We start from the raw sequence: 27,373 nt of genomic DNA on the forward strand, positions 1-27,373 counted from the left end.
CGTTCACTGTCCTGTCTCTCTCATATTTAGGATTGAGAGAAAATGAGTGAAGTCTGGCCTTCAAGCCTACCTCAGCATCTCTTGTTTAGTCACTTATCAACAATTACCCAATTTATTTTGCACGTATGGCATAAAATCTACTAATGCAATCAGATTTTCTTTCTGATTTTTGTACCTTGTGCCAGATTTTCCTAAATTCAGCTATTGTTTTGGTAGCTCTTTAAGTAAAGTGACTTCCATCTCGATACACAGGGAGGTCTTGTGGCACAGTGGTTGCGCCCCCTACCTCTGGATCAGAAGCTCCAGGTTTGAATCTAAAGTCAGGGACTTTAGCAACGGAAGGAACATTCGCAATGTGGTTCAAGGGGCTGATAATCAGCCCGGGAATCCTTCCATGACTCCCTCACCTACAGAAGGTGATTTCCTTCAGCAGGAATCGAAGTTACGGATGCGATACAGCCACTATGACAACCATAAGTTTCAATTATCTGTCACAGAGTTTTCTCAATTCGAATCTCCTTCGGTCTTTAATAACAAGGTAAATATGACCAAGAGCAATGCTGACAATTACCTCCCTGGGTGGCCCATCTGATGAGTGGACTGAAGAACATTGGGTTGAATTTTAGTTCCAGAGTCCCAATCCCAGTCCCGACACTGTATTGAATTCCAGGGCAGGAACCCGGAAGTAAAAGGGAATTGGAGTCAAAGGTTATCAGGGACAGTTGGGAATGTAGAACTTGACACACAAACAGATCAGCCATGATCTTGTCGAATGGCGGAACAGGCTCAAGGGGCTGATTATGTTCGTATGTAAGTGGCTGTGATGGGACCTCTGAGGAGGTGATCCATGAATAGATCATATCTGAGTGTCTGATCCAAAGGGGCTGGTTTAGCACAGTGGGCTTGTAATGCAGAACAAGGCCAGCAGCACGGTTCAATTCCCGTACGGCCTCCCCGAATAGGAGCCGGAATGTGGCGACTAGGGGCTTTTCACAGTAACTTCATTGAAGCCTACTTGTGACAAGCAATTATTATTATTATTTAATAAGGAAGATGAGTGCGCTCCACAGAGGGGAGATCCAGAAGGAATGCTTGACTCTCTGGGAAGCTGGCAATCCCACCAGGACACTTAGTCACTGCCGCTGCAGCTGGGTGACTGACAGCATTCCTTGAGACGGAGGCACCCTCTGCAGACATGGTTAATGATACAAATTTTAGTGCGGCCACAGCTGCCAAGTTGTCAATATGGAGCTGGAACCCGTCTCTCATTTCCAACAGTTTTTTTTTAACCTCTTAAAACATAAATCTCACTGAAATTATTGGAGGATAAAGACGTTTCAAAGGTGAGTATATATTCAGTCATGGGTATTGTTCAGGATACTAAACTAAAATAGTTTTATTTTAAAGTTCCCATTGCAGTCCGTCGATTCTATGCTAGACTGCTTTATAGGATACCCCTTTAGTCCACCACCGCTACTGCCTGCCACAGGGGAGACTGCCTCCCTAGAAATCGGCTGGAGTTGGGAATGTCTTGACATGGCAGCCGGTACCGAGAAGTCTCCACACAGTTCTCCAAACCCACCTCCACCTCAGGATGAAAATTCAGCCTGGCCAACATGGAGTCTCAAGGTGTTCTGGCACAACCTCAATGGTCGATCATGAGAACCCTCCTCTTACCCCACCATCTTCATGGTGATTTCCAATGAATGTCACTCATCAATGCAATCCCTGCTTTCCTAAAAGTGCTGGTGCACGCCAGGTCCAGTTTTATACTGGCAGCCCTCTGATACCAAGCAACCATTCTTCACAGGTCAGCCTAGTCAATCAATAATGGACAGCCTATTCCAACATGGAAGCCATCGCAAGTTGTCCTCACTTCCATATACTGGGTGGACGTAACTGGACAACAATCTGGGGAGAAATCCTAACCGATTTCCTCCCTCCCATCAAAATTACAGGGACGGTGAGAACTTAATGCATTCTATGCTCGGTTCGAGCATAGAGTGCCCCAGCAGCCCATAATTCACCCATACCCACCATCACAGCTTCTGAAGTCAGATCAGCCTTCCTGAAAGTGAACCCACGGAAGGCGACGGGCTCGGACGGGATCCCTGGTCGTGCACTCAGAGCCTGCGCAGACCAGCTGACAGAGGTATTCACAGACATCTTTAACCTGTCCCTACTCCACTCCGAGGTCCCCACCTGCTTCAAGAAGACCACCATCATACCGGTACCAAAGAAGAACCATGCAACATGCCTCAATGATTACCGCCCGGTGGCCCTGACGTCAGTTGTAATGAAGTGAGGCTGATCATGAAGCGCATCACCTCCATACTCCTGGAACGCCTTGACCCAGTTCAATTCGCATACCATCGCAATCGGTCCACATCAGACGCCATTTCCCTGGCCCTACACTCATCCCTAGAGCACCTCGAAAACAAGGACTCCTACATCAGACTCCTATTTATTGACTACAGCTCTGCCTTCAACACCATAATCCCAGCCAAGTTCATATCAAAGATCCAAAGCCTAGGACTTGGCTCTCCACTCTGCAACTGGATCCTCGATTTTCTGACCAACAGACCACAATCAGTAAGAATGAACGCCAACACCTCCTCCACAATAGTCCTCAATACCGGTGCCCCGCAAGGCTGCGTACTTAGCCCCCTACTCTACTCCCTGTACACACACGACTGCGTGGCAAAACTTGGTTCCAGCTCCATCTACAAGTTTGCTGACGATACGACCATAGAGGGCCGGATCACGAATAACGACGAGTCAGAATACAGGAGGGAGATAGAGAACCTGGTGGAGAGGTGTAATGACAACAATCTCTCCCTCAATGCCAGCAAAACTAAAGAGCTGGTCATTGACTTCAAGAAGCAAAGTACTGTACACACCCCTGTCAGTATCAATGGGGCCGAGTTGGAGATGGTTAGCAGTTTCAAATTCCTAGGGGTGCACATCACCAAAAATCTGTCCTGGTCCACTCACGTCGACGCTATCACCAAGAAAGAACAACAGCGCCTATACTTCCTCAGGAAACTAAGGAAATTCGGCATGTCCACATTAACCCTTACCAACTTTTACAGATGCACCATAGAAAGCATCCTATCGGGCTACATCACAGCCTGGTATGGCAACTGCTCAGCCCAGGACCTCAAGGAACTTCAGAGAGTCGTGAATACCGCCCAGTCCATCACACAAACCTGCCTCCCATCCATTGATTCCATCTACACCTCCCGCTGCCTGGGGAAAGCGGGCAGCATAATCAAGGATCCCTCCCACCCGGCTTACTCACTTTTCCAACTTCTTCCATCGGGCAGGAGATACAGAAGTCTGAGAACACGCATGAACAGACTCAAAAACAGCTTCTTCCCCACTGTCACCAGACTCCTAAATGACCGTCTTACTGACTGACCTCATTAACACTACACCCTGTATGCTTCATCCGATGCCAATGCTTATGTAGTTACATTGTATATCTTGTGTTGCCCTATTATGTATTTTCTTGAATTTTGTTTAATTCCCTTTTCTTCCCATGTATTGAATGATCTGTTGAGCTGCTCGCAGAAAAATACTTTTCACTGTACCTCGGTACACGTGACAATAAACAAATCCAATCCAATCCAATCCAATCCAATTCATTGAAAACAAAATGTGGGACATGGATTGTTAGGAATGAAATATCTTTCTTGCTGAATTTTGTTTTAAGCAGAGGGCTGAATTTTGAACCCTCTTAAATCAAGATCCCACTGGGGACTGAAAGGGACTTGTGTCCGAAAGACAACATCATTAGAACCAGTGCCTGACTCACTTTTATATTGGTTGACCTTTGAGAAATGGCAAGTATAATTAATAGCTATAATTAATAACACTGCCTCCCACAACATGGCACCCATTCCTCCCCCCCCCCCCGCCATATATACTCCCCTTCAAACTTGCCCTCCTTTAGTTTCAGTGAGATTAACATTTTATTTATTAAATGTCAGAAATGAGAGAAATTTGCAGTTCTGCCAATTGAATCCAAAAACCTTCCCAAATAATGATCGTTCTAACTAAATTAAGATCCACTATTCTCCTTTTAATATTGTCCTTCTCACCGACGTCCTGAATATTCTTCTCCATGGCGGTTCCAGTTGCAATTAGCAGTCCAGCGTACAGTGAGCAGTTCTTAACCTCAGAATAGGAATCTGTCGTGTTCAGTGGTTCCTGATTAAGTTTAAATTGTCACTCGAAGTGAAAAGGCTGATAACTGCTACTAGTATCTGACAATGCTACAAGACATTTTGAGCTAATTGGCATGTCAGCACTTACTTTCAAGGGGCCTTGGTGGCAGAAGACAAAGTTTGGGGTGTCTCGCAAATGGGGCTTGTTCGCATAACATCTGCGGATGAATAACAATTATGCCACAATATTCTCTTGCAGGGTCTTGTAGTTTAGGGGTTATATTACTGGACTGATAATTTGAGCTTGGATTAATTTTGTGGAATGTGAGTTCATGTCTCACCACAGTGGTTTTTAAAAACCTGGGATTAGTGAAAGTGTCCGTGAAGGTGTTGAATCGTGGTTTAAGAACACAACTTATTCATTAATATTCTTTCTGGTAAGGAACACTGCAGTCTGTACCTGGTCTAATCCTAGCATACGAGATAACTGCTCTACGCCAACATCTTTCCTCTGGCAGTTCCTTGAAGCAAGAAGGATGATCTGTCTGCAACAGTGTACATCAAGTGACAAGAACTGCACAAGGAAGGCTATTGCGCTGGAGTTACCACATAGAACATAGAACATTACAGCGCAGTACAGGCCCTTCGGCCCTCTATGTTGCGCCGACCTGTGAAACCATTCTAAAGCCCATCTACACTATTCCCTTATCGTCCATAAGCCTATCCAATGACCATTTAAATGCCCTTAATGTTGGCGTGTCCACTACTGTTGCTGGTGGAGCATTCCATGCCCGTACTACTCTCTGAGTAAAGAACCTACCTCTGACATCTGTTCTATATCTATCTCCCCTCAATTTAAAGTTATGTCCCCTCATGCTAGCCATCACCATCCGAGGAAAAAGGCTCTCACTGTCCACGCTATCTAATCCTCTGATCATCTTGTATGCCTCAATTAAGTCACGTCTTAACCTTCTTCTCTCTAACGAAAACAACCTTAAGTCCCTCAGCCTTTCCTCTTAAGGTCTTCCCTCCATACCAGGCAACATGCTGGTAAATCTCCTCTGCACCCTTTTCAATGCTTCCACATCCTTCCTATAATGCGGCGACCAGAACTGCACGCAATACTCCATATGTGGCCGCATCAGAGTTTTGTGCAGCTGCAATATGACCTCATGGCTCCGAAGCTCAATCCCTCTACCAATAAAAGCTAACACACCGTATGCCTTCTTAACAACCCTCTCAACCTGGGTGGCAACTTTCAGGGATCTATGTACATGTACACCAAGATCTCTCTGCTCATCCACACTACCAAGAATCTTACCATTAGCCCAGTATTCTGTCTTCCTGTTACTCCTTCCAAAATGAATCACCTCACACTTTTCTGCATTAAACTCCATTTGCCACCTCTCAGCCCTGCTCTGCAGCTTATCTATGTCCCTCTGTAACCTGCAACATCTTTCTGCACTGACCACAACTCCATCAACTTTCGTGTCATCTGCAAATTTACTTACCCATCCTTCTACGCCCTCCTCCAGGTCATTTATAAAAATGACAAACAGTAGTGGCCCAAAACAGATCCTTGTCGTAACTCACTAGTAACTGGATTCCAGGCTGAACATTTCCCATCAACCACCACCCTCTGTCTTCTTAACTGCTAACTTGTAACTCTCGAGCGCCCTAACTGAACCTTCATGTCTCATCTTTACATAAGCCTCCTTCTTCCTCTTGACAAGTGATTCAACTACTTTAGTAAACCACGGTTCCCTCGCTCGACCACTTCCTCCCTGCCTGTCAGGTACATACTTATCAAGGACACGCAGTAGCTGTTCCTTGAACGAGCTCCACATTTCAATTGTGCCCATCCCCTGCAGTTTCCTTTCCCATCCTATGCATCCTAAGTCCTGCCTCATTGCATCATAATTGCCTTTCCCCCAGCTCTAACTCTTGCCCTGCTGTATACCTATCCCTTTCCATTGCTAAAATAAACATAACTGAATTGTGGTCACTATCACCAAAGTGCTCACCTACCTCCAAATCTAGCACCTGTCCTGGTTCATTACCCAGTACCAAATCCAATGTGGCCTCGCCTCTTGTTGGCCTATCTACATACTGCGTCAGGAAACCCTTATGCACACATTGGACAAAAACGGACCCATCTAAAGTACTCAAACTATAGCGTTTCCAGTCAGTGTTTGGAAAGTTAAAGCCCCCCATAACAACTACCCTGTTACTTTTGCTCCTATCCAGAATCATCTTTGCAATCCCTGCCTCTACATCTCTGGAACTTTTCGGAGGCCTATAGAAAACTCCCAACAGGGTGACCTCTCCTTTGCTGTTTCTAACCTCAGCCCATACTACCTCAGTAGACGAGTCCTCATCAAACGTCCTTTCTGCCACCGTAATACTGTCCTTGACTAATAATGCCACCCCTCCCCCTCTTTTACCACCTTCTCTGAAATATCTAAACCCCGGAACCTGCAACAACCATTCCTGTCCGTGCTCTAGCCATGTCTCCGAAATGGCCACAACATCGAAGTCCCAGGTACCAGCCCATGCTGCAAGTTCACCCACCTTATTCCGGATGCTCCTGGCATTGAAGTAGACGCACTTTAAACCACCTTCCTTCCTGCCGGTACACTCCTGCAACTTTGAAATCTTACTCATGACCTCACTACTCTCAACTTCTTGTATACTGGAGCTACAATTCAGGTTCCCAACCCCCTGCTGATCTAGTTTAAACCCTCCCGAAGAGCATTAGCAAATTTCCCCCCCAGGATATTGGTACCCCTCTGGTCCAGGTGTAGACCATCTCCTTTGTAGAGGTCCCACCTACCCCAGAATGAGCCCCAATTATCCAACAATCTGAAAGCCTCCCTCCTGCACCATCCCTGTAGACACATGTTCAACTACTCTCCCTATTCCTCGTCTCGCTAGCGCGTGGCACGGTAAACAACCCAGAGATAATAACTCTGTTTGTTCTAGCTCTACGTTTCCACCGTAGCTCCCTGAATTCCTGCCTTACATCCCTACCCTTTTCCTACCTATGTCGTTGGCGCCTATGTGGACCACGACTTGAGGCTGCTCCCCCTCCCCCTTAAGGAGCCCGAAAACATGATCCGAGACATCACGGACCCTGGCACCTGGGAGGCAACACACCAACCGCGAGTCTCTCTCGTTCCCACAGAATCTCCTATCTATCCCCCTAACTATGGAGTCTCTACTGACTAATGCTCTACTCCTCTCCCCCTTCCCTTCTGAGCAACCGGGACAGACTCTGTGCCAGAGACCTGTACCCCATGGCTTATCCCTGGTAATTTGTCCCCCCCACCAGTATCCAAAGCGTTATACTTGTTACTAAGGGGAACAACCACAGGAGATCCCTGTACTGACTGCTTCCTCCCAGCCCCTCTCACCGTCACACATCTATCTTCATTCTTCGGAGTAATTACATCCCTGAAGCTTCTACCTATGACCACTTCTGCCTCCCGAATGATCCGAAGTTCATCCAACTCCAGCTCCAGTTCCCTGACACGGTTTCTAAGGAGCTGGAGATGGGTGCACCCACAGGTGAAATCAGCAGGGACACTGACGGCGTCCCTCACCTCAAACATTCTGCAGGAGGAACATTGCACTGCCTTCCCTGACATCACCTCTAGATAAAACAAGAAAAAAGAATGGAAGAGCTTACCTGATATGTACTCACCCCTTTGGGTTAGAGGAGGTGGAAGGGTGGGGGACACTACAGATGTAGTGTCTCGGGTTTAGCAACTGCCCAACTTATATACAGGTAGTACACACCTTCCCAGAGATCCCCATGGACGGTTTCCGGTTTCCTGCAGTTCTGAAACAAAAAGGCAAGTTTTTAAAGCGGGAATCTTACCTTCCCGACAGACCCCTGGCCACTGCTCCCACCAAAAAACTGAGGGCTGCTTCTCCTGCAAGGCAAGTTCTTAAAGAGGGAAACGTATCTTCCTGACTGACCCCCGGCCACTGCTCCCGCCAAAAAACTGAAGGCCGCTTCTCCTGCTCTGGCTAACCAGGGGGTTTTCCCATTCTTACCGTCTACCATAGCCATATTGGAAGCATTTACAGGTTGATAATTGACCTGTTTTTGAAAAATAAAAATTTAGAGTACCCAATTTGTTTTTTCCAATTAAGGGGCAATTTAGCGTGGCCAATCCACTGACCCTGCACATCTTTTGGTTGTGGGGGCTTCCAATTTTGTACAAGTTTAGTTTCCACCCCTTGTTTCAGCTCATCTTCCAATCACATAATGCAGATGCTTAACATCTGCTCACATTTCAATCTAAAACTCAACTAAAACTGCTTTTGTGCAAAATGCCCAATACCGTAGCTCCTCCAATTAATGACATCATTTTACCAAGCTGAAATCTAATTAACACAACAAGGAACTCCTTAATCCAAACAAAACTCCATTAGCCCAAACTTTTTACGATACCTTAATCTGGCTCCCAAAACCTTTCCAAACAGAATTCTTTAAAAACACTACTGCATGGGCAACACGGTGGCCCAGTGGGTTAGCCCTGCTGTCGAGGTCCCAGATTCGATCCCTGGCTCTGGGTCACTTTCCGTGTGGAGTTTGCACATTCTCCCCGTGTTTGCGTGGGTTTCACCCCCACAACCCAAAGATGTGCAGGCTAGGTGGATTGGCCACGCTAAATTGCCCCTTGGAAAAAAAATGAATTTGGTACACTAAATTTATTTAAAAAACACTACTGCATCAGCCATACACACGGACAAACCCAGGCTTTAAACCAAATACCTAGAATCCAATATGTCTGAAATTCCTACATTCATCACAGAGGTGTATGAGTTAATATGGAGCAGCGAATGATTTTCATATATAAATAAATATATATATGGGAGAAAGTACTGCCGGTTGGCAAGGTGCCAATGGTCAGTCTGACACCATGGGGAAGCAGAGACAATTGGAAGTTAGGTTGCCAACTGTGATAAAACATATTCCTGCAGGTTTCACAAAGCCTCTGGTCTGAGCGATTGACATGTTTTGTATTGCGTGTCACACAGGCTTGGGGAATTAAGTTCAGTTGTCCCTTTAGGTCATCGCTTAATGAATACCTCAGTTAAGCAACTGTTGTGTTCACAGCCTATTTCTAACAATTCAATACGGGTTTATGCTTGTTTTCCCCCTTTATACTGAGGTGTGGGAAATACCTCACCATGGGGGCATCGTGCGTTTTCACATTCACAAAAGGCCTCATTTCAAAAGTATTCACTGTGAAATCAAATGTCCAGTTCAGTATTTAGATGGACAGCATTTTCAATCCCTGTACTCATTTTAAATGTTTCAGCAAAACTGCGACCTAATATAATCCATTGGAGTTTTGAACCACACATTTCCCCAAATAAACACACGATATCTGTGGACTAACTGAATTAAATGTGTTCCTGTCTTCTGAACAATGCATATTCCAGTTTGAAAAGCAGCGTCGCATAATTAAAATCTGATTTGAAAATGCAACTGGTAATTGGCTTGGTACATCACTAACAGTGCCGTGTTGGCCATTTATGAAAGTTCTGCGTATAGGCTGCCCTTTCATCCATTTTATATAGCAACACTGCAGCCTATTAGATTGCTTCTTTTAAATTGTAGTCGCTAAACTTGTACAAAAACAGAACTCTCCCCGTACCTAAGAAAAATGAGCTTGCAATGGCTTCTTTAATGGCGATGTCTGCATTTTAAAAACTATATGGTGGTTAGAATTACAAGTTCAAAATCATTCCTGGTCATTTTTGCTGAAAGGCCTCTCCTAAGTCATGAATGATGCATAGAATAAAAGCTCTTTTCATCCAGGCACTCTTCTATTGGGCAGCACTACAGTCGATTCATTTTGATTTTGTACTACGGAATAAGAATTTTATCTTGTGCATCTAACCGACCTCTGACGAGCCATAATGGGAACCGGTCAAATTTTCAGATGAAGCACTGTTTGGAAAATCTGAGTTAATGTAATGTAACTATGCAGCCCGAAGGTCAGTCCCATCACAGACTGTTCAGGTCAAGAAAACATTCTGGTTGGGAAGAGTGAAGAACATAAGTTTTTGTCAACAACTTATATTTATATAGTGGCTTAAATAATTATAAATTGTTATATATTATATGCTGTATGTCATAAAACAAAGTCCGACACTTAGTCACATAATTTGGTGATCAAAAGCTTGGTCAGAGATGGGGTTTGAAGGCATATCTTAAAAGAGGAAGGCGAGGCAGAGAGGCTCAAGGAGGAACTTTCTAGGCTCCGGACTGAGAAATTGGAGGCATTGACGCAACAAATGGTGGAGCAGTTAAAAGCGGGGATGTTCAAGAGACCAGAATTGACCTTGGGTATCTCGGAGGGTTGTTGGGTTGGCTGTGAATTACTGAGATAGAGAAGGGCGAAGCCATGGAGGGATTTGAAAACCAGGGTGGGGATTTTGAAATTGAGATGTTGCTTGACTGGGAGCACCCTAATGTGTGCCAGCGACTGTTGAACTCTGGCTGGCCTCAAGGTTGTGGAGGGTAGAATGCGGGGACCAGCTAGGAGAGCACAATTAATTTATTATAAAGAGTGACCAGTACACAATCTTTAATGTTGTTTGTTTAATGAGAATTCATGGGACTGATGAGATAATGCGAACATGTTGCTTGCTGTCACCATTCAAAATCTTCCATTTAGGAGGATAACGTAAGAAATGTGGCAACATGTTTAATACCTGATTTTCTATCATAGAGCAGTATTCATCCAGTTTCTAAAGGTGCAATCCACATGTGTCCTTATTTCTTAAGGTGTTTGTTTCAATCAAGAGCCTCATAGTGCATATGAAATGAAGGCTATGGTGATGTCACTTCATCCCTTTCAAGCATGGGATGGGAGGCACACCATCTTCTAAAAGAAAGGCTTTCACTAAGAGAAGACAGCTCAGTCACTATTAAAATCTAACGATAAAGCCACATCTCCACAAAACACTAACTGGGATGTTATTCTAATGAGGCAAGGTGCCTAAACATAAACCTTTCTTCCTCTTCCTAGAAGCTGAGAGAGAAGAAGGTTGAAAGGAGATTTGATGCTGGTGTTCAAAGTCATGAGCAGCCTGAATAGAGTTGATGGAGAGTAGCTCTTTCAATTGGTGGGCGGGTCTAGGAACCACAACACAATAGATTTTTGATGATTGGCAAAAGAATAAAGGGTGACACGGGAGAGACCATTTTTACCCAGTGAGTGGTCCAGATCTGGAAAGCTCTGTCTGAGAGTATGGGAGAGGTGGACTCAAATTGAGGCCCTCAGAAGGACATTGGACAATTGCATGAGAAAAGATGGGCAGGGGAAAGGGGAATGGGACAAGCTGAGTTAGAGCTTGCAGAGACCCAGCATGAACGGGAAGGACCAAATGGCCTTTCATTTTGAAACCATTCTGATTCCATGCACTAACTATGCTCTGGAGGGACAGTGTGAGAATTAAGAACAGCCTTTCAGTGAGATGTTTCTGGAAATTTCTATATGTATTTTAAGATTTGTTTCTGGTTGATTTTTAATCTTCCCTTGCTTTCCTTTCTTCTTCTCCCTCGATGTTCTTTTCTCCCTCTTCTGAAGACCGTGACTCCATCAATAGTTAATGAGGGGCACGAGAGGGGGCAGATTTTGAGGGGGTGGTTTATAATGGCTTCCATTCATTATTGGTAGATTGAGAGACCACTGAATTGTGATGAAGTTGGGGTGATTCACCCTTCTTCCCTAGCCTAAACATGGAGCTTGGCAACAAACCTCAAAGATGAGATCAGCTGGCCACAGATCAAACCCTCCTTGTTATCGATGTCTGATTGCCAGAGCAGACAGACAGTATCAAGTCTGCCGATGCTTTTTCTCTTGTCAGTGAGGTGTCTTGAAATAGAACTTCGAAAACATGGAGAAGAGTAAGTGATAGCTACAACCAGTGGGAATATTAAGTGGAAAAAGGCATGGTTTTTAACAAAACAGATGCTATCTTCTTTGGCCTCCACTAGCAGTGTTTTGAAGCTGCCAAGCAGCAGGAATAGACATCATCCTTTTCTTCTTATAAGGCCTTTGCCTCCAGAATGACAGTGACTCAAGTAAATAAAGTTAAGGAGGCAACATGTGTTGTGGCTAAGTCTGCCACAATCCTTCACTGTGTTTATAAATCATGCTGAGTTCATCCTACATTGGGTAATATAGCAATGATTTGTACTTTCACCACCCATGACCAGCTCTAAAGATTTATTGCTTCTATCTCTGTTTCAATATAAAAAAACGAAAACAAATCGCGCAATAAAAGAAATCTGAGCTACAACAAGATCTCGGTTGCCAACTTTGGTTGGATATAGGCCAGGAAGTTCTGAAAGATGATCCCCTGACCCAACTATACCCCTGTCTACCCATGCACCCAATTATTGGTCACCCACCGCACTCCCCCTTGCAAATGATCTCAGCATTTTGAACCCATCCTCATCCAATGTTTTCCCTAACAATCAAAATCGCTCAGGGAAATGGAATGTTCTTTCCTGGGTTTTCAACCTGGATATTACTCTGTGGGAGAAAACCGGAGCACCCGGAGGAAACCCACACAGACACGGGGAGAATGTGCAGACTCCACACAGACAGTGACCCAACACGGGAATCGAACCCGGGACCCTGGAGGCGTGAAGCAACTGTGCTAACCATTGTGCTACTGTGCTGCCCTACTACCCCACCCAATCCCCGTAACCCCTCCTAACCTGCGAAGGGGCAATTTAGCATGGCCAATCGCCTAATCTGCACATTTTTGGACTGTGTGAGGGAACGGGAGCACCCAGAGGAAACCCACGCAGGCACGGGGAGAAAGTGCAAACTCCACACAGACAGTGACCCGAGGCCAGAATTGAACCCGGGTTCCTGGCTCTGAGGCAGCAGAGCTGCCTCACATGGAGGGGGATGGGGCTACTCTATTAATTTGTCCCTCAGTTTTGTTTTATCTAGTTTAATTGGATGTTTGTTTTATTCAAAAGGGTACAAAGGAGAAATTTATTTGTTGATTTGATTGCTCCAAAGGAGTATAAAGGGGAAGCAGGTGACGTTCTGGGAGATGGAGATTTATGTTGATTTGAAATGAAGCTCTGTCTGGAAAAAATGAAGACTTGGGGCAGAATTCCCCAGCGCATCCCTGTGGCAGAGGTGGCTTGCCATTGGCAGCTGGCAGATTTTTCTGGTCTTGCTAAAGTCGATGTATGTTCTTTGCCCGTGCCGCGGGCTGGGCTTGACTGCAGCGCGACTGGAAGATTCCGCTTTTGCTTGGTTTCTTTCTCACCAACTAACCACTGGAATTTTAACAGTCAGCAACCTGTAGTTGGAAAGTTTGCTAGGCCACTACGTTGCTAGAGGTCTGGAGTCACATGTAGGCCAGTCCAGGTAAGGATGGCAGATTTCCTTCTCCAAAGGACAGTGGGCAAAGATAAATTAGAGGCTGCTTTTAGATTTATTGGCCATGAACTGCTGACTTCTAATCAGGGTTAAATTGGTTTATTCAGTTTAATTTTTGTTGGTTAGAACTGGAGAAGAACTGACTGAGATTCATGTACCCCCATATTGACTTCAGTACACTATACACAAGAAACACCTCCTTTACCACCAATCTGCACTCGTTATCATCATTTTGTTCCATTATATAGTCACCATTTTAAGTCTCTCTACCTGTAACAACCTTCATTTGGTCCTGTGCTCTTATCCCATTTTGCTTCTATTGCCATTTCTTCCTGATGAAATGGTAACAAATATCGGACCAGTGTTTGATGCAATGGACTCACCACTTAAAGGGCAGCATCAACTCTTTCAGGAATTCAGAGAGGGACCCAATTACTTATTTAGAGTCCTTTCTAGTTGGTGACTGTGATCCCAATATTTTCGGGAATGATTTGAAACAGGAGTAAGGCATGTGGATTGTATTAAAATCCTGGTGTGTGTGTTAGCATGAATCTCGAGTTGGATGTATCCTTGAGGGTTTCAGCACGTGACCACCTGCCTCCAACCAACTCTCCCCCACACTTGCTTCATTGGTTGCCCACCTCATTAATCATTGTACCACCCTCCCATGCCAATCGAAACATCAATAGACTCTTCAGGCTGAATTTTCCTGGTCCATTGGGTGACAGGCTGGGAGATAGGAGGGCTGGTAAAATGGCAGTGAAAGGCACATGCAAAGGGGTGTCCGATGTCTTTTGCCACTGTGTCATACTGCAGGTTCTGGTGCCAGGGGTGGTGCTGGTCTCCCTTTCAGCAATGGCTGCCATCGTGGCAACAGGGCCATTGGTACTCCATGACGAGCAGTCAAACAACCTCTGTTTCCCATGTCAAATATTTTTAGGACCAGTCAGCAAACGGGTTGAAATATATTTTTTTATGCTCTTTTTCATAATAGCCAACTTGATTTTGTCCTCCTAGGCTTGATCAAAGCAGTGACTGGCCTTGGGTGTTGGGCGTTAGTTCCTGGAGGGCAATCCTGGGCAGTTGGTAACTCTTCCTGGCTTTGCTGCTGAGATCCATGGAAGACCACCATCTTAATTAAATATCAGACATGGTAGCAGTCATCCTAATGAGAGACAAATGGAAAACAAAATTGCAATATAATTTTATTTCATTGTATCTTAATTTTTTAAGATATATTATGAATATATTCAAGAGGCGGCTAGATATCGCATTTGGGAAGAATGGGATCAAAGGCTATGGGGAGAAAGCAGGATTAGGCTATTGAGTTGAATGATCAACCATGATGAATGGTGGAGCAGGCTTGAAGAGCCAAAAGGCCTCCTCCTGTTCCTATCTTCTATGTATCTATGTATTTAAATTTGAGTGCTTTGCTACCTTGAACAAAAATCACGCCTGTGGCCTCCAGCCTCGCATCCCATTCTACAGTCACCGAAGTGGACTTCAGTGGAATGGATGTTTTCCCCAACCCCCATTGCCGTTTTATTTTTATGATCATTATTTCCTGTTCTAATTAAATTCTAACAAAAGGACTCCTGAGAGGAACTCAACAAATAAAGTAACTGCTTAATTGGCTGTAAACAGGGCGTCCTGAGACCATCAAAGGCGCAATAACGCACATTATTTTATTTTTAGATTAACATTTTCCACCAGGGACATTTGCACTAATTCTCCAGTTTACCATTTTGTGTTTCTGATGAGAAAATGAGCAGCACTGTGACCACATTGAGTTCCACTGCAACCCTGTTTGTGGTGGAATGCAACCTTGATCAGCTTGCCTTCCTGGCACGCTGCTCCCAGGCCGGGTGCTTGCCTGACACGGCCACCTTCATCTTTATCCCTTCCACCATTGAAAACAAGCTCGACTGTCAGGGGATTACAAATGAATCCGAACCATTAACAATGTATTAGAGGAAAAGTACAGAGATCTGGTGGGAGTACATTTTAATTCCATTTGTTATTGTTGGTGTGTTCTTGCTTACTGGAAGATCAATATTCAGTAATTAGCTTCTCCGATTCTTTCCAGTGTTAAATTCCAACCCATCCGGCAAGTTGTTATCTGTGTACATAGAGAAGGTTAGCAACTAGCCAGCGGATGTATTGGTGGGTTGACCTTTCACCCGAGGACTCCAGTCAGTCCTCTTTGGGGGATATGTCAGATAGCGGGGAGTAATCTTAAATCAAGTGGTGTAATCATACGAGGCTTTGGCAGAAAGTTATTTACGATTCAACAATTGGCAATCTCACTTGGAAAGATCTGCAAGGATAACTATACCTCAAATGGAAAACTTCACACTTTTGCTGAGATATGGTGTTTGTTTCACAGCATCTTGTTTGGCTATGATTTTACTCGCTCTGCCAGTTTGGGCCCTTCATGCCCAAATTGTGTGTGTAAGAACACTGTACCTCCTTCCGATCTAAATGAGGGATTAAACAGGGGCTAATCATAGAATCCCTACAGTGCAGAAGGAGGCCATTTAGTCCATGGAGTCGGCACCAACTCTCAGAGCACCCTACCTAGGTTCATTCCCCACCCTACCCCACAACCCATTAACCCCACTTTATCTTTTGGACATGAAGGGACAATTTAGCATGGCCAATCCATCTAACCTGCACATCTTTGGACTGTGGGAAGCAACCGGAGGAAACCCACGCGGACATGAAGAGAAAGTGCAAACTCCACAGTCACCCAAGGCCAGGATTGAACCCAGGTCTCTGGTGCTGTGAGGCAGCAGCACTAACCATTGTGCCACCCTAATAGAATGGGGGGTGTGAGGGAGAAGTACAAAGCCAGTAGCTTCATCCAGTAGCTTGGGGTGGTACACTGGTTAACACCACTGCCTCATAGCACTAGGAACTCGGGTTCAATTCTGGTCTCGAGTGCTGTCTGTGTGGAATTTGCACTTTCTCCCCGTGTCTGCATGGCTTTCCTCCGGGTGCTCCGGTTTCCCCTCTCAGTCCAAAATGTGCATGTTAGGTGGATTGGCCATGCTAAATTCACCCTTAGAGTCCAAAAGGTTAGGTGGGGTTATGGGGATAGGGTCAGGGCATGGGCCTGAGTAGGGTCGGTGCAGACTCGATGGGTCGGATGACCTCCTGCATTGTAGTGATTCTATGATCAGTATGTGCTACCTAGCGGGCAGCAGTGTGGCTCAGAGAGCTGCAGCTATGGCCTCGGTACTCTAACTGGCACTCCTGTTTCAGCTCTGTCCAAGCTGTGCACGCTGAATTAATGTTTTACTTTTAATGGCGTTTGGATAAAATTAATTCACCGGCTTGATTTTCTCTTCCAGCTCTTCGTGAATTCCCCGATGACATCTTTACAAACAAGGAACGAAGACAAGGGGCTATCGCTCTCCATCTGCTTTGTGTAAGTCACAATCTCTTTTAAACATTCCAATCCTAATGTGAAAAGCTAGGTTTTCCCAATATGAGTATTTTTAAAAATGTATTCATGGGCCAGCAGTAATCGCCCATCCCTAATTGCCCTTGAACTGAGTGGCTTGCTGGGCCATTTAAGAGAACATTTAAGAGTCAGCCACATTACTGGGGATCTGGAATCACATGTAAACCAGACCAGAGGTGAGAGCAGCAGATTTGGACATTGATGGCAATCGGCTGTGGTTTCATCGTCATCATTAGCCTTTTAATTAGCCTTTTTAATTGCAGATTTTTTGTTGAACTTAAATGTCATCATCTGCCGTGGTGGGATTCGAACCCAGATCCCCAGAACATTACCCTGAGTCTCTGGATTACTAATTCAATGGCAATGCCACTCTCACCATTGTCTCCCTGAACCGGTTTTTCCTCTGCTTGCATGGGATTACTTCGCAAATCTCAGGCCATTTCAGATTGGCATCTGAGGACCAAAAACAAAATATTTTATTTTGGATAACTTGATGTGTTAGAACCAAACTAGACATGTTGTGATTAAACCCTAATTCTACGACTTTCAGAACCAACAGCATGGGGAGGGATAACTAAACAGCTGCCATTGTAGACCCATCTCTCTTATGGTGATACTCTCTAGCAGCAATTATTTAAATACAACCCTAGTGGATGTCATTTAGATGACCTTTAGTCAAATTCCAAGTCTCTATGAATTAATTTTTTTTTTTAAATAGCGTTGTGTGAAAAGACAAAGGGTGGGATTCTCTAATAATGGGACTATGTCCCCAAGCCGGCGTGAAAACAGGCGCCGACCATTCCGGCATCAACGGTTCCCGAAAGTGAGGAATTCTCCCCTTCCAAGGGGGCGAGGTTGGCGCTGGACTGGTCCCCGCAGCTCCAGCCGGCGTGAGTCCGCATATGTGCAGAACGGCCGGCGTCTTTCCGCGCAAGCGCGCTCGGCCGGCGTATTTCCGCGCACTTCCCTTCTCTGCGCCGGCCCCTGGGCAATATGGCGGAGACCTACGGGGTCCCGGCGCGGAGTAAAGTAGGTCCCCATGGAACCAGGCCACCGTGACCCCTCCCCCCCCCTTCCAGGACCGCCCCCACACACTCAACATCCAGGTGCCGCCGTATGGAACATGAGTAACCCATGTCGGCGGGACTTGGCCCATCGGGGCCTGGAGAATTGCTGGGGTTGGGGTGGGGGGGGGGGGGGGGGGGGGGGGGGGGGGCTGTCCAGCGGCGGAAATCCCACGGGCGCCCGAGAATCGGTGCCGGAAATGGGGGAAGCTGGCGTTGGGGCGGAAAATGTCGGACAAAAGGGTCTGAGTCTTCAACAGCAAAAACAACTTGTAGTTCGACAGCATCTTTAACTGAATAAAATGGCACAAACCACTTTACAGGGGCATTAGAAAACAAAGTGTGACACTGAGCCAGATAAGAAAAGATTAGGACAGATACGTTAGTAGTCACGGAGGAGTCCGGAAAGGAGAGTCAAAGTAAAGTATATGCAAATAACAGTCACAGTCCTAGCCGGGACTGCTCTGCAGCTCGGCTCCTACCTTGGCCGGTTTTTAATGTCCCGCTGATGGGCCTCCACCCCTCAGCGGGGGAAGCTGTTACCCCACAAGGCTCATGGGGAGATTAATCGGGTCTCGTGAGGGTTATAATAGATACTAACGGCTTGCTCAAAGAGAAAGGTTTTAAAGAGTGTCGTAAGGAGGGAATTCCAGAGCCTGGGGCCCAGGTAACTGAAGGCGCGACTACCAATGGTGAAACGATTAATATTGGGGATGCACAAAAGGACAGAATTAAAAGAACGTTGAGATCTCAGAGAGATGTGGGGTTGGAGGAGATTACAGGGATCAGGAAGGAGCAAATGCACAGAGTACAAAGAACAAAGAAAAGTACAGCACAGGAACAGGCCCTTCGGCCCACTAAGCCTGTGCCGACCATGCTGTCCATCTAAATTAAAATCTTCTACACTTCCAGGGTCCGTATCCCTCTATTCCCATCCTATTCATGTATTCGTCAAGATGCTCCTTAAATGTCACTGTCGTCCCTGCTTCCACCACCTCCTCTGGCAGCGAGTTCCAAGGACCCACTACCCTCTGTGTAAAAAAAAACCTTGCCTCGTACATCTCCTCTAAACATTGACCCTCGCACCTTAAACCTATACCCCCTAGTAATTGACCCCTCTACCCTGGGAAAAAGTCTCTGACTATCTACTTAGTCTATGCCCCTCATAATTTTGTAGACCTGTATCAGGTCGCTCCTCACCTCTGTCGTTCCCGTGAGAACAAACCAAGTTTATTCAACCTCTCCTCATGGCTAATTCCCTCCATACCAGGCAACATCCTGGTAAATCTCTTCTGCACCCTCTCCAAAGCCTCCAAATCCACTGCCCTACCTGCATCAATCATCTTTGTGACCTCCTCGAAAAACTCCATCAAGTTAGTGAGACACGAACCCCCCTTCACAAAACCAGTGATTTGAAAACCAGGGTAAGAATTTTACAGTCCAGGCATTGTTTGACCAAGAGGCACTTTTGGTCACCGAGCGCAGAGGTCATGGCGGAACCAGACCTGGTGAGAGTTATGACATGGGCAGCAGAAATTTGAATGAACTCCTGGTTACGGAGGGCAGCATGCAGGAGACCAGTGAGGAGTACATTGGAATCACTCGGTCGAGAGTAAATGGATGCGTGGATGAAGATCTCGACAGCAGGTGGACTGAGACACGGACGAGGACAGGCGTCGTTAGGGAGGTAGAAATGGGTGACCTTGATGATGGCGCGGCCGTGAGGTCAGAAGCTCATCCATGCATCAAACGTGACACCCAAAGGCTACAGACATGCTGGCTTAATCTCAGATGGTTAGCAGGGAGAGTGATGGAGCCCGGTAGCTTGGGAATGGAGTTTAGAGCAAGGACCAAAAAGAAAAAGAAGTCATAATACAACGTTGTCCGCAGTTCGCAGAAATCCTCTTCTAATCTCCTCTCCCCACTTTGCCAAGGACGTTATTTCAATCCCTGTTCAGGAAAGAGTCAGGTTAAATAGAGCCCTTTTTAAAAATCAGACTGCCACTCAGAAATATGATTAACCGTAAAATCTTCTTAAAAATTACTATTTCTGTTTCACAAAGTGCAGAGTGTTAAGATCTTTGGGCAACCAGATTGAAAGACTGTCTGAACAATAAATGATATGACAATGAAGCTAATCATATACTTTTTCTCAACTTGGTTTTCCCTTCTGGTCCTCCCCTGAGGCCAGTCATTCATTTTGGGGCCCAGATGTTACTGACCTGTTGATGACTAATCCAATTGGCAACTCCCAAGTGTGAGCGTTAGACAGTGATGAGAGGTGACAAATCCAGCATTTGGCAGTAGCATCATGGTCAATCTATTCCTAGTCTCAGTTAAAGTCCACCCACGCACACACAATTCCCAGTACAAATACTGATCGAGAGTGCGAACCGTGGTTAATTTGCCCCTTCGCTGTTGTGCATGCTAATTCAGTACACCCAATAGCGACAACTTGGATTTGGAAAGTGTCTTTAATAGAGAAAAGCTACCCACGTGGTGGGAGCAGGAAGGTTCCTGAATGGATCAAAGGAACGGGGAGAGAGTTGGGAATGGAGACTTGAAACTCTGCCAGAAAAGATGTGCTTTAAGAAAAAATTTCAAGGTAGGGATCAGATGCGAAGAGACTGAGGAGTTTATGGGAAAGAGTTCCAGAAAGTAGGGAAGTGGCAGCTGAAGGTTCCCCTATCGATCATGAGGTGATGGATGGGAGGAATGAAAGGAAGGTCTGAATTAAGAAAGGCAGAAAGAAGTGGGGAGGTTGGCACAGTGGTTAGCATTTCTGACTCAGTGTCAAGGACCGGGTTCCATTCCAGCCTCGAGTGACTGGGGCCGGAGAATTGGGGCCGAATTCTCCTACCCCCCGCAGGGTCGGAGAATTGCCCGGGGCCGGCGTAAATCCCGCCCCCGCCGTGGCCGGAATTCTCCGCCACTTGGGAATCGGCAGGGGCGGGAATCACTCCACGCCGGTCAGCGGGCCCCCCGCGGCAATTCTCCGGCCCGCAATGGGCCGAAGTCCCGCCGCTGTCAGGCCTCTACGGCCGACGTGGTTTAAACCACCTCTGGTGCCGGCGGGAGCAGGCGGCGCGAGTGGGCCCCGGGGTCTTGGGAGGGATGCGGGGCGATCTGACCCCGGGGGGTGCCCCCACGGTGTCCTGGCCCGCAATCGGGGCCCACTGATCGGCGGGGGGGCCTGTGCCGTGGGGGCACTCTTTTTCTTCCGCCACGGCCTCCACCGTGGCGGAGGTGGAAGAGACCCCCTCCACCGCGCATGCGCCGGGGTGACATCAGCGACCACTGATGCTCCGGCGCATGCGCGGACTCACGCCGGCCGGCAAAGGCCTTTCGGCCAGCCGTGGCGCGGTCTGCGGGCGCCAAAGGCCGTTCGTGCCGGTCGGCAGAGCGGGAGCCACTCCGGCGCGGGCCTAGCCCCTAAAGGTGCGGAGAACCACGCCATAGTGGTTCTCGCCACTCCGGTATGCCGGGACCCTCCTCCCGGTGCTCCGGTTTCCTCCCACAAGTTCCGAAAGAAGTGCTGAGGAGAAATTTCTTCACCCAGAGAGTGGTGAATCTGTGGAATTCGCTAGCCTATTATGTATTTTCTTGAATTTTGTTTAATTCCCTTTTCTTCCCATGTACTGAATAATCTGTAGAGCTGCTTGTAGAGCTGCTTTCAGAAAAATACTTTTCACTGTACCTCGGTACACGTGACAAACAAATCCAAATCCAAATAGTTGAGGCTAAAACGTTGTGTAATTTCAAGAAGGAATTAGATATAGGGCGGAATTCTCCGCAAGGCCCGACGCCGTTGTGAAACCCAGAGAGGTTCACGACGGCGTTGGAGGCCTCTCCTTTCCCCTATTCTCTCTCTCCCCCCCCACCCCCCCCGGGGGGGCTATGAGGGCCGTGCCATAAATCTTGGCCGCGGGGCCTTGTCGCTGGCGTCAAGGCCCGGCGCGCCGAGAATGACGCGGCCGGCGCGCCTAACGACGTCAGCCGCGCATGTGCAGGTTGGCCGGCTCCAACCTGCGCATGCGCGGCTGACGTCACGACGGCTGACGGCTCAAACCCGCGCATGCGCGGTGGCCGTCTTCCCCTCCGCTGCCCCGCAAGACGTGGCGGCTTGATCTTGCGGGGCGGCGGAGTGGAAAGAGTGCGTCCCTTTTGAGATGCCGGCCCGATGATTGGTGGGCACCGATCGCGGGCCAGTCCTCTCCCGAGCACGGTCATGGTGCTCACTCCCCTCTCCGCCCCTCACAAGCCACAAAACAGCTGCTGGCGCCATGTTCACGCCAACAGGGACCAGGTGTGGTTGCCGTCGGCGCCCGCGATTCTCCGAGCGGCGTGTCGCAAACGCATTTGATTTACACATTTTGTTTTACACATTACATATTTGGGGGGGGGGGTGTTGGGAGAATCGCGGGGGTGCCAGAGCGGCCCTCCCGCGATTCCCTCACCCGGCGTGGGAGCGGAGAATCGCGCCCATAGCTCTTGGGGTTAAAGGGATCAAGGAATATGGGGGAAAGGCGGGATCAAGGTATTGAACTTAATGATCAGCCATGATCATAATGAATGGCAGAGCAGGCTCGAAGGGCTGAAAGGCCTACTCCTATTTTCTGTGCTTCTATGGCCTGCTCCTTCTATTTTCTGTGTTTCTATGTTTCTATCTTTCTATCCGGGTAGGTAGTGTGTACCTAACTCCAATCTCCAATACTGAGATCAGCGTAAGACATTTGCGGATGGTGACATGGCAGCGCGAATCAACCCATTCTAGGCAAATACAACACTTGTGCACAAGACAGGTCGCTGTGTGCGTAGCTGGGGAAACCAAACAGGGTGAAGATGCTATGCAGGGCCCTAATGACTGTGTGGGAGGTCATGTCGGGGCACGGGATAGCGAATGGGAAACGGGAGAACTCGTCTACGACGTTTAAGAAGTAAACGTTCTTGTTAGTTGAGGGGAGTGGCCCTTTGAAATCAATCGCGAGGCGTTCAAAGGGCCTAGAAGCCTTGGCCAGGTGGGCCCTGTCTGGTCTATAGAAGTGCGGTTTGCACTCTGCACAGATCGGGCAGTCCCTGGTGACCGCTTTTACCTCCTCGTTGGAGAAAGGCAGGTTTCGGGCCCCAGGGCAGCACGGTGGCCTAGTGGTTAGCACAACCGCCTCACGGCGCTGAGGTCCCAGGTTCGGTCCCGGCTCTGGGTCACTGTCCGTGTGGAGTTTGCACATTCTCCCCGTGTCTGCGTGGGTTTCGCCCCCACAACCCAAAAAAAATGTGCAGAGTAGGTGGATTGGCCACGCTAAATTGCCCCTTAATTGGAAAAAATAATTGGGTAATCTAAATTTATAAGAAAAAAAAAGGTTTCGGGCCCTGATGTAGTGGGCGAGCCGGGTGACCCCCGGGTGGCAGAGGTCATTGTGGATGACTTTTAATCGGTCGATCTGCGCGCTGGCGCATGTCCCGCGGGATAGGGCATCCGGAGGCTCGTTGAGCTTTCCGGGTCGATATTTGATATCGTAATTGTAGGTGGAGAGTTCGATCCTCCACCTCAGAATTTTAACGTTTTTTATTTTGTCCCTTTGCGAGTTGTCGAATGTGAAGGCAACCGATCTTTGGTCGGTGATGAGGGTGAACCTCCTACCTGCGAGGTAGTGCCTCCAGTGATGGATAGCCTCAACAATGGCTTGTGCTTCTTTCTCGACTGAAGAGTGTCGGAGTTCTGAAGCGGAGAGGGTACAGGAGAAAAATGCAACTGGTCTGCCTGCCTAATTTAACGTGGCTGCAAGAGCTACCTCTGAGGCGTCGCTCTCTACCTGGAATGGAGTGGATTCATCCACCACCCGCATGGTCGCTTTGGCGATATCCTCCTTGATGCCGTCGAAGACCTGGCGTGCCTCGGCTGACAGGGGAAATCGTGTGGCCCTAAAGAGTGGGCGGGCTTTGTCCGCATATTGAGGTACCCACTGGGCGTAGTAGGAAAAAAATCCCAAGCATCGTTTGAGGGCCTTGGGTCAATGAGGGGGAGGGAGTTCTAAGAGGGGGCGCATACGGTCCGGGTCAGGGCCCAGGACTCCGTTTTCGACGACATAGCAGAGGATGGCTAGTCTGGATGTGCGGAAAACGCATTTCTCCTTGTTGTATGTGAGGTTCAGTTTCTGTGCCGTCTGGAGAAAACGGTGGAGGTTGGCGTCGTGGTCCTGCTGGCCATAGCCGCAGATGGTGACATTGTCCAAGTACGGAAACGTGGCCCGCAGCCCGTACTGGTCCACCATTCGGTCCATAGCTTGTTGGAACACCGAGACCCCATTAGTGACGCCGAAAGGGACCCGGAGGAAATGGAAGAGGCGGCCATCGGCCTTGAATGCCGTGTAGTGGCGGTCCTCCGGGCGGATTGGGAGCTGGTGGTATGCAGACTTCAGATCCACCGTGGAAAAGAGCCAGTACTGGGCGATCTGGTTTACCATGTCCGCAATCCTGGGGAGGGGATACGCGTCGAGGAGCGTAAATCTATTTATGGTCTGACTGTAGTCGACCACCATACGGAATTTTTCCCCGGTCTTAACGACCACCACCTGAGCTCTCCAGGGACTATTGCTGGCCTCTATAACTCCCTCACTGAGTAGCCTTCGGACCTCTGCTCTGACAAATACCCTATCCTGCAGGCTATACCGCCTGCTACGAGTGGCTACGGGTTTACAGTCCATAGTGAGATTGGCAAAGAGAGGAGGGGGGGGGCGGAATTCGCAGCGTAGCGAGGCTGCAGATCGTCAGTGGGGGCAGGGGCCCGCCGAAGCTGAAGGTGAGGCTCTTGAGGTTGCATTGGAAGTCTAGGCCTAATAAGAGTGGCGCGCAGAGTTCGGTAAAACGTAGAGTTTGAATTTCGAGTAACTAGCGCCTCGGATTGTGAGTGTCGTGGCGGTGCGCCCCTGGATCTGGACCGAGTGGGAGCCTGAAGCGAGCGCGATAGTTTGCTGCGCGGGGAAAACGGGGAGCAAACAGCGTCTTACCAGATTTGGATGTATGAAGCTCTCTGTGCTCCCTGAATCGAAGAGGCATGGCGTTTTGTACCCGTTGATATGGACCTCTGCCATCGAGTTTCGTAGATTCTTTGGTCGTGATTGGTCCAGGGTGACCGCGCTGAGTTGCGGGTAGTCAGCGCCTCGATCAGCTGTGCTGGAGTGGCCCCGTGATGACTGCCCTCTGAGTTCATAGTCTAGTTCGAATTCCTCCGCTGAGTTGTCCGAGTGCGGAGATGCCGATTGGGCCCGTGGATCGCACGTGGTGGGCAGCGAGGAAGATGGTGTCCAAGATGGCGGCCCCCATGAGTCGCACGTGGCGGGCGGCGAGGAAGATGGCGTACAAGATGGCGGCCCCCATGAGTCGCACATGGCCGGCCGCGGGTGGAGGTTTTCCAAGGTGGCGGCCCCCATGGATCGCACGTGGCTGGAGGGGGCGGATTCGGGCACAGGCCGCAGCGTTTCGGGCCTCGCGGGCTGCGAGTGAGGAGAGCGATTACTGCGAGTCGCTGGGGAGTTGGAAGCTGGGGCCCTTTTTTGCGAGGCACACACTTGCGTAATGCACTTTTCGCCCGCAGCTGCTGCACGTCGCGTTGCGGGCCGGGCAGTGCTGCCACGGGTGCTGATTCTGGCCGCAGAAATGGCAGGCTGGAGCAGCATAGTGGCTGGCTGGAGCAGCATAGCGGCTGGCTGGGGCAGCATGGTGGCTGGCTGGGGCAGCATGGTGGCTGGCTGGGGCAGCATGGTGGCAGGGCGGCCGCGTAGCACAGGCCTGGGAGAGTCGCTGGTCGGGGGCCATTAATTGGGTCGCGGGGAACGAGTTAAGGCTGCGGAAGGAGACCTCCACCGTGGTAGCAGCTTCCACAGTCGTTTCTAAGTCCTGGGCCCCCTTTTCCAGCAGTCGTTGTCGCACATAGTTAGACCTGAGGCCCGCTACAAAAACATTGCGTACCGTCAATTCCCTGTGTTCAGCCGCGGTAACCGCTTGGTAATTACAGTCATTGGACAAATTATTAAGTTCTCTTAGGAATTCGGCGAGTGATTCTGTAGGCCGCTGACGGCGAGTCGTGAACACATGGCGAGCGTAAACTTCATTAATGGGCCTTACATACATTTTTTCGAGAACTGCTAGCGCTGCAGTATATGAACTGGTCGAGTTTAGTTCCCTCGAGATTCTGTGGCTCACCCTCGCGTGCAGTAGACTTAGCTTCTGATCCTCTGTAGTTTCGGCTGTGCTCGCTTCTGCCAGGTAGGCCTTGAAGCACCGGATCCAGTGGGAGAAGATTTCTTGAGCCTCTGCATCCTGCGGGTTGAGTTCCAGGCGTCCAGGCTTGAGGGCTGATTCCATAATCGATCTTTACTGTTCTTAAGTCGATTAAATTGATGGAACCATCAATTCACCAGACACGTGTTTCCGATGTGAATCTAGGCTTTAATCGAATCACTTCAGAGCCAGCCTGTTACCTGTCGATGAACTCGTAGTGAACTCAGGCTGACTCTGGACACGGGTATTTATACAGCTGCACTAGGGGGAGGAGTCATGGGCGGAGCCAAGGGTGGAGCCCAGTACAAGTTCCTGAGTGCTCCCAGCTCTACTCCCCCTAGTGGTAGGATAGCGCTACTGCGCTTACAAAGACAGTGTGAATTAACATGTATACATCTATATTACATTCACCACACTACTGCTCCACGCAGCACAGCCCTCCCCCCTCCCCCCCGAATGTTACCTTTGTGGTTAATTCCAGCTGAATTCTGGGTGAGTGGGGCCTGTAAATAAGGCCGAGCTATGCACGTTTCCTCAGCAACGAAGGGATCATTCTGCCTTGCATTCAGCAATTTCTGTCTCGCAGTAATCCCCTATTTAAAGCTGATTGCAGTTGTTTACCCATTGATTAAAATTTACAAATGTTCTACATTCCCACCTGAAGTAGAGCCTTTTGTGCCTCATTTACAACTCCAAATAATTAAACTGCGCTGCTCAATGGCATTGAGTTGAAACTGCTTCATCACAATCAGGCGTAAAATTAAAAAATTAAGACTCATTGTGTGTAGCTGCAGGAAGCTCATCTGTATGCATTCCAGCGAATGCAGTGATTGCTGATTTTTGGCTCATATTTAAGTGGATGATAATTACATATTTTTGAAGCGCTTCTTTTGCACCACCAACCCCCCACCACCACCCTATTTCCACAGCGGCAGGAGTAGTTAAAATTGCCCCTCTCTA

The 27,373-nt window shown here is 48.1% G+C and overlaps 1 protein-coding gene across 2 annotated transcripts in view; it reads left to right on the forward strand.

Moving 5' to 3' along the window:
- slc24a3 (solute carrier family 24 member 3) overlaps positions 1 to 27,373 on the forward strand; it is a 498,180-nt gene that overhangs the window by 224,261 nt on the left and 246,546 nt on the right. The window contains exon 3 of one of the 2 annotated variants that reach the window (XM_038805855.1): positions 16,957 to 17,033. In XM_038805855.1, coding sequence (XP_038661783.1) covers positions 16,957 to 17,033 — 77 coding nt within the window. Of the gene's footprint in view, positions 1 to 16,956; positions 17,034 to 20,556; positions 20,739 to 27,373 lie in introns of those variants that run through there. The other variant, XM_038805865.1, reaches the window with a different exon arrangement.

The sequence above is a fragment of the Scyliorhinus canicula genome, chromosome 1, assembly GCF_902713615.1.
Source record: "Scyliorhinus canicula chromosome 1, sScyCan1.1, whole genome shotgun sequence".
NCBI lineage: Eukaryota > Metazoa > Chordata > Chondrichthyes > Carcharhiniformes > Scyliorhinidae > Scyliorhinus > Scyliorhinus canicula.